Source organism: Morone saxatilis, unplaced genomic scaffold (assembly GCF_004916995.1).
Source record: "Morone saxatilis isolate NCDOM2014 unplaced genomic scaffold, NCSU_SB_2.0 Contig5, whole genome shotgun sequence".
Lineage (NCBI taxonomy): Eukaryota > Metazoa > Chordata > Actinopteri > Moronidae > Morone > Morone saxatilis.
The window spans coordinates 17852741-17860921 of NW_023340095.1; the positions used below are offsets into that span (position 1 = coordinate 17852741).

Sequence of the window (8181 nt, forward strand, 5' to 3'; positions counted from 1 at the left end):
GGCAGAGACAATATAACATAATGAAGATTAATCATAACATGTGTGATTCTGGGAGTTCAGTAAGAACATATCTTTATGATATGTCATACTGCTACATTAATAGTACTAATGTTGTATTAAAGAAAATAAGACGAAAAATGCTTTCTAAATCATTAACACAAAAATATTGATATTAATTAATACTACACACACTCCAGCAAGTGGAATTGTATGTTAGCTCCTCTTTTACTATTTTAACGTTTTTATCCTTTTCCATCCCTCCTCTGCTTTCCTCCCCCTCCCCTAGGTTTGTGGGGTTAGCAATAACGACGTGTTCAGCAGCTTTACCGAGCCAATGACTCACACTCATGACCACTAATGGATTTATGGGGGGAGTCAGCCGGGCCTGGGAATGCTAATCAGAGAAGAGACAAATGCTGAGAGGGCCTCACGACATGACAGAAAAGAAAACTGCTTGGTCATCACGAGGAGTTAGTCCTTACTGCACATCCCCCCTCGTCTCCCAGCAACCATCAACAGACTTCACCTCTGATGCACACTAGCCCCCCCCCCCCCCCCCCCCGTCTCTTAACACTACTAAACAGATATCTGCAAATGAATGTAAAATCTGTTAGGCATAGAGACAAGATATTATGGCATCTGGAAGCTTCTGGTTCTGTTTGTAGTCTGTTTGATACTGGAGGTAGTATTGAATACAAATCACGTATTGAGTCGGCTTGGTACGCATGTAAACAGTCACACAATTGGCCGAAATTCAATTTTCGATCATCAATTTTCAGTCATGGCCCTGAATGGTTGGGGAGGTTGGCGTCGGGAGGAAGCAGAGAGTAGCAGGCGGGAAGGACTGTGATCTGACTCGTCAGTCACTTGGTCGGATTGAAGGGAGGCTGTGCGTTACAGCCATATGGCTTTCATTTCATTTCATATACATTACATTTACGGCTCACCAGATGCTTCCCATTCACTGTAAATGACAGGGTTCATATGATCTTACTCAGGTTATGGATAGCAATAAAGGGAGTCACCTCTCTCATATTAAACACCCTCTTGACCCCCTGGGACCATAAAAACCAGATGCAGACAATCGCACCACACATGCACACACACACACACACACTTAAAGACAAATTGTGCTACATGCACCATAGAAGACTGGGTAGAGGTAGTGATGAGAGGACCAGAAGACAGAAGAATAGTTACTTAAAATATATATATATATATATATATATATATAAATATATACATAAGATATGGTATAATTCTACAGCATAGAAGATGACTAAAAGGGCATCTGCAAAATGCTGTAGGAAGCAAAAGTAAGATGCAAGATATTGTAACAGAGGTATGCCCTCTTGGTGCTGAAATCTAACATTATCGACTCAGTGCCTCCTATCTAGAAGGAACAGAGTGGGAAGATGCTGTAGGCTCACAGAGTACACTTGGATAATATATTTGTTTAAAGAACAAATACAACCGTGCAAACACACATGCATACATGCACATGTACTGTCGGCAAATTCACACCCACAAACCCCCCTCTTGTCGATGTAATGGGAATATGATCAGAAATGACCTCTCACAGTCATGCACCTGAGCCATTAAAGTCCCCAGGGAGCCAATAGGAGACATCTCTGCATGTTAAATATTCACAGCAGGCACCCTGTGGCATTGTGGGAAGGTGTCAGTAGCGGAGTTTGATTGATGGACAGCCGGGGGTCGATGCATCCTGTGGTGTCTTTCACGTCTGTCACATTCTATTCGAGTGTAGCTGCTTTGGTTATTAATCTGCGGCTCACATTAGCAGTAATTCTCCACACATTATTATCCCACATGTTGGATAATGTAATCATGGGAAGGAAATACACGTGGTTTTACCCACTCCAGAAGACAGACTCATTACTAGAATTATTATAAAATAATTGGTCAGGTGAAACATAGAGGGACTGTGGCAGTGTGTGAGAGAGCGAGGCAGAGAGGAAGAAAGATTGATGGATGTGAATCGATGTTACAGACCGTATGTGAGATGACATAGAGAGAGGAGAGAGAGGCAGAGAAAGAGCAGGGGAGTGAAAGAGGTGAGCGAAAGGAAACCACAAGGAGATTGCTATGTAAATGAAGTCACCTTCACATGAAAACCGGCGCTCAGACTTAAATTCCCAAACAGAGAAGGACAAAGATAACTATTCACACACATGCGCCTACTAAAGTAAATGCGCACATTTATGCAGCACCGAAAGACACACACCTCAGTGTTCCTCCATATCTCTTTCTGAGAAAAACATCTGGAGGGCTTCAATGACAAGCTGAACTTAACACAGAGGGATTTACTTACATTTATAGATAGTACACAACACGCCCAGAGCAATTGGAAACTATCCTGCCACATATACAGTGCAGTCAGTAGGTATTAGGGCAGTGACACATTTTTTGTAACACTGGCATTGGCTTTTGTACTCCAGTGCACTGGATTTGAAATAAACAGTGACTATAACTTTAAAGTACTGACTGATTTAGTAATTTAGCTTTAATTTGATGGTGACGATCAGATTGAACTGTGATACAGTAAAAGTGTAGTGCAGTCATCACCACAGTTTCTAGTTTCATTCTCCATGCATCTCATAGTGACTTCGGGATACACAAATATCCCAATCTGACCAATGACCGTGTCATTGTAGTCAAAAATATCTATGGCTCATGTAGCCCTAGGATGTAGTTATATTTTTGAGGCAGTGAACAGTATCTCCAGCAGTACCTCTGGTCCTTTGACAAAACCACAGATAACCCAATTTCCTTAAACACATGGATAACCTTTGTAAAGGAGGGCTAATTTGATTTGTTTCATTTAATTTTAATTGTAATTAAATGCCTGACATTTTGCCATCACTCAAGTTTTTTTTAAACAAATTAAATCTAATCTTAATCTGTAAACTCAGTGACTGAAGCCACTGAATTAGTCTCAGGACTAATTTGCATTGAAATAACATTTATGAAATATGACGCATACAGTGCATGCTCATTCTAAAATGCTCTACAGAGTACGCGACACATAATGTGCTTTTAATTGCATGCATTAATGACAAACAAGCAACTCATTATGGTTTGGGGATGCTATACACACTGAGCTGCCAGTTTATTAGATAGTTAAGTAATTCGAATAGCAAACCAATGCATCTGTCCTGCAATAAAGCCTACCTCAACGAAGCTTACTGTGTATATCCAATTTTTATGATAATATGCCAGAGAGGTGCTTATTAAATTCCATAGTGATATAGTTGTGTAATATTTGTCCATTCCCAGTAATATCAGAGGGAGTTGTTATAATATTACAGTAGGTGTCACTCAGATGAAGTTTGAATAAATGAAGGTATACTGCATGTATTGCATGAAATCAGAATGGAGCGAAGAAGAGACTAAGGCCTATTGTTCCTCTCTTTGCCTGCAGGGAGTTTTAGGGGAGAGTGTTTGGGTCATATGTGCAAAAGTGTGTGACTCAAAAGCTTACGCCCTAACAAAAAGACAATTGATTTCAGCTCAGAGGCAAATCTCTCACAGTGTTTTGATTAGAGTATCTGAGAAGTTTAAAATCTCCCCAGCTCAACGCAAGCAGACTGAGAAACACAGAGCTAGGGGCACTTTTTTTTCCACTTTTTTTTTTTTTCTACAGAACTACAGTAGGAAGGAGTGGTGAAGGAAGTACTCAGATTATATTACTTATTGTAGCATTACTTCCGTGAGAAAATACTCTTACAAGTAAAAGTCCTGCATTCAAAACTAAAAGTACATCAAAATATACTTATGTCTTGTAAAAGTACTCATTATGCAGAGTGGCCCATTTCAGAGTAATATTGGATTATAATAATTGATGGTTTAAGGTATGTATCACTTTAACTATACTCGGTAACTAGTAACTAAAGGTGATAAGGTGTCAAAATAAATGTAGTGGAGTAAAAAGTACAATATTTGCCACCACAATTTAGTGTAGTGGAAGTATGAAGTAGCATAAAATGGAATTACTCAAAATTGCACCTAGGTGCAGTACTTGAGTAAATTAACTTCCAGTACACTCTTAATTTCCAAACACAATATTTGAATAGGAATAGAGCCTTGTTAGAAGAAACTGTCAATAATCAAAGACAATATTAATTTATAGTGAGACAACATTGGAAAGTGTTTGTGCCAGATTGGTCCTACAGAGTGCAGTAATGAAATCAAGTGTAGGCTGGGGTATCATTACACACAAACACACTCCCTTGGTCACACTCAATGTATCCTGCAAGCCTCTCTAGGTCTTTAAGAGGCCTTTAACTGGGTTTATTAAAAACTCTCTCTGAAATGAAGAGCTGCAATGAGGCGTTAATTGAGGGATGTACTCCACTGTAAAGGTTAATAAGTTACTGCCACATAATTATGCATGTTGTATTAGGAAGAGTCTCACTGTAACGGCCCACTAAAATGTGTGTGTACGTGTACGTGTACGTGTGCGTGTTTGTGTTTTTGCTTGCTTTTGTATTCAGTTATCTCTCTTTGCCTATATATCTCCCCTCGCACACCTACCGTGGTTTATAATTCACCTTTTTAGTCCTTTTCTCTTATACATACATACACATGAATACACAAATGCCCAAAACACATAGGCAGCTTTACCCAAGACTTTTTCAAATAATTGAAACAGACATTAGTAATAAGTCAGTTATTTTCTTCTCTGCAAGAAAGCAAATCATTGTTTCCTAAAAATGCTGAACTATATTAAGCAAAATTAGATCGCTTGTTAAAGTGGAATTTGACATGCATCATCCCCAGCATTATCTCTCATCCCTCCATCCTACCGTAAGACACAAGAGTAGAGGCCTGCGTCCTGCAGGTCAGCTGGTCTGAACCAGATGGCATCCTCCTCCTTGCTCATACGTATGCCGTCGAAAGAGATGGGCTCCTCGAAGTCGCTGTGGCCCAGGCCAGAGCTGCGGTACCACATGAGGCTGAGGCCCACACTCTGTGCCTGGCTGTAGTTGGCGCGGATGTAACCATAGAACAGAGCGCACTTCAGCCGCACTGGCTCACCCTGCAGCACCCGGTACTTAAGGTAGTCCACTGACCAATCTGTACAGCCGTCCACTGCAGAGAAACAGACAGAGAGAGGGAGATATTCATCAACATTTATGTACTGTATGAGTAGTGTGATTACAGCACATAGAAATATATTTCAATATATACAATACTGTATATAGATTTACAGCAAAACATTATGCAGGTTTACTCTACTTTACAAGAATGCAAGGGATGAAGATTACCATGTCATAAACCACCCACAATAATCCTCTTCTTACTTAGTAGAAAACACTCCCTTAAATAGCTTTATTGGTAATGAGACACTAAGCTGTGTACAGTATGCATGTATAAATTGTGTCATGGTGTATACTGCATGGATATTGATGTAGTCCATAGTCTTATTCCATATTGTGTGTGAGCTTTTGGAGGATTGCATATTTTACTGCACAATTTAATGTAGACACATCTCTCCTCTGCTGCTTTCTTGACAATGCTCACACATTCAGGGCATGTGTGCCACCTTGGCCTCTGCAGAGACAGCAATATCCAAACACGCAACCTCCACTGTGAAATTTGGGAATAAACTGTGAAATATCTCCATAAATGATGTCAGGCTCCTCCAAGTGCTGAGGGTGCAGCACAGCTCCAGTGCCAAAGAGTGCAAGCCTAGGTCATTAACTGGGAATACGCCTCAAGCCTGTGAAGCAAGGTGTGTTCCTTGTCTAACAGTTATCTGGACAGATATTTTTCCCTACAGGCTCTTACAGGTCACAGTTTTTGTCCCGAGCTAACCGGCTAGTTCAGCTATCTTTCACTCTTAACGTACTGCATGCCACTCGCTAAAGATACTCCACTCTGACTGGACTGAGACTTCATGTCCACCTAGGTTAATGTGCAGTGAAAGTAGAGTTGCTCATTTTACAGATAAAATCACAAGCTAACACATGCAGTGTGGGTGGAGACTGTATCTTCCCAGCCTAATTTGTGAAATGTATACTGTATTTCAGCTGCTGCAGTATAATGAAGTGCAGGGGAGAAAAAAAGTGAAGCACAGGGCCCAGCAGCTGAAAGGACATTTGACAAAAATCAAAGACACTGGCACAGCCCCTCAGGCACACTGGTCTGTTCTGGTTCTAGCGAGCAGATCTTTCTCAATTCCCAAGCTACCGGAGGTTAACCTATGGCCAGCTATCAGTCTCTAACTAATTAGCTACCATTTGTTTATCCAGCAGGTGTGTATTAGGGCATGTGTAACCAGATAGACTGAGAGAGAGAGAGAGAGAGAGAAGTGGTGATGGTGTGATGAGATAAAGTAATAAGAACCCTGCTGCGTGCCAGTCTGTGAGTGATACAGAGCCTCACAGGGACAGCTATGCTTGTAATTAATACTCTTAATTACCAGGGAAGTAATGTGTGTGTGTGTGTGTGTGTGTGTGTGTGTTTGCATGAGTGTGCATTCCCTATATGAATGGTTGTCTGCCTAATTATGTCTGTTAATTACCAGTAGGCTTAGCCACAAGTGTGTGTGTGTGTGTGTGTGTGCGTGTGTGTGTGTGTGTATGTGTGCGAGGCGTAATGTGTGAAACCATGTCTAATTATCACTCCTTATAATGAGAGCAGGGCCCCTATAGGTGTAAACAGGCATACATGCACTCTCATGTGTTCACATGCACTCTTCACAACTTTAGACTTAATTATGCAACTGTTAAGAATCTTACTGATGAACACTATTACCTGTTTAAGTGTGGAAGACAAGTTGTACTTTTTAGCAAAAGAAAAGAAATATTATTATTTCTGTAGAAAACGGCTGGATTCCCTTCCATCTATCTCCTGTGAACATTTAGGCATTAAAAAGGCGACAATCATCAGAGAAACCACAGACAACTACTCCTCCTCTGACATTAGAGTGAATTTCCATTGAAGGCAGCAGGTAAGTCCTTTGCCCTCACTGCATATCAATCTGTTAATCAGCAGGGACAGTGGAGGCTTCATTCAGCCTTTACTTTATTCACCCTCTACCCCTCTAATGGATATGACCTCTGCCTCTCTCTCACACTCTCCATTCCTGCCCTCTCTGCCAAAACAAATACTGTTTATTCTAACGAGCTCATATCCCGATTCACAATGAAAGAAAACATTTTATTCAGTGGCGCCGTGCCTTTCATTTGCTTTCACTATGCATATCTGCATATGTGTGCTGTCTGAGAGACAAACTCCCAACGCACAATGGCGTGCACATGTAAACACACAACAAGGAGACCTCCCAGTGGGAGTTGTCTAATGCGGTGGCCTTTTGTGGTGGAAACCATATTTACGTGTGAAACTCAAAACGGTTTTATCAACTCAATTAGAGGCTGACATTTCCCACATCCCCACGCTGGGTCGGAAAATCGATGCTTCCCGCTGGAGGAATACTGCAGTCCTCACCTCTCACTCTCTCTCTGTGCTGACAGCACATACACATCTATGCGCACAAATACAGGAGCTCTCCCTTTTCCTCCCTGCACCTCTGGGACATCACACCTTAAGTAGCGATTCTGTTCAGCCACTCTCAGACAAGCCCATACTGTAAAGGATGGGTCCATATGGACACATTCCCATAGGCTGTCAGACTGAGGGAAACTGGCCTCTGCTCCAGTGAATCTTACTGCAGCATTGTAAGCTGCAGCACTCCTTTACTCTGATGCTAATGCCCTAACACTGCTATATCACATGATGTGTGTAGGGCATAGGTATGGCTGTTGCAAGGAAATAGCAAGGGGGGGATGTCAAGCTACAGGATGTGTGTGTGTGTCTCACAGAAACCTTATTACATTCTGCGTCGAGGCAGACCTGTCCATCTTACCAAGGCAATAAATACAGACCCCTGAGCTACTATAAATTTACCCACATTCATGCATAAACACTCACGGCGCCACACAAAGAAGCAAACACACACTCGCAAAAAACCCAACCTCCAAAACACACACAATCGCAAAGTTGTGTATAGTACAGGCCATGTGTCATCTACATCAACTCCTGCTTTTCTTTCCTCTATAATCCAGTTCCCATTATCCTTTTGCAACAGCATTTAACTCAAGTGTACCTTGCTTTCCTACTGACATGTCTCTCGCTAGCGCTCATGTCACCCTCAGT

General features: G+C 41.5%; 1 protein-coding gene across 1 annotated transcript in view; it reads right to left on the bottom strand.

Annotated features, from left to right (window-relative positions):
• The window catches only part of il1rapl1a (interleukin 1 receptor accessory protein-like 1a), a 90454-nt gene extending 83099 nt beyond the window's left edge, over positions 1-7355 (bottom strand). The window contains exons 1-2 of the mRNA XM_035677071.1: positions 7307-7355; positions 4827-5112 (exon numbers count right to left, since the gene is read on the bottom strand). Of these exons, the coding sequence (XP_035532964.1) occupies positions 4827-5112; positions 7307-7355 (335 nt within the window). The remainder of the gene's footprint in view (positions 1-4826; positions 5113-7306) is intronic.
• Between the last annotated feature and the right edge of the window lie 826 nt (positions 7356-8181).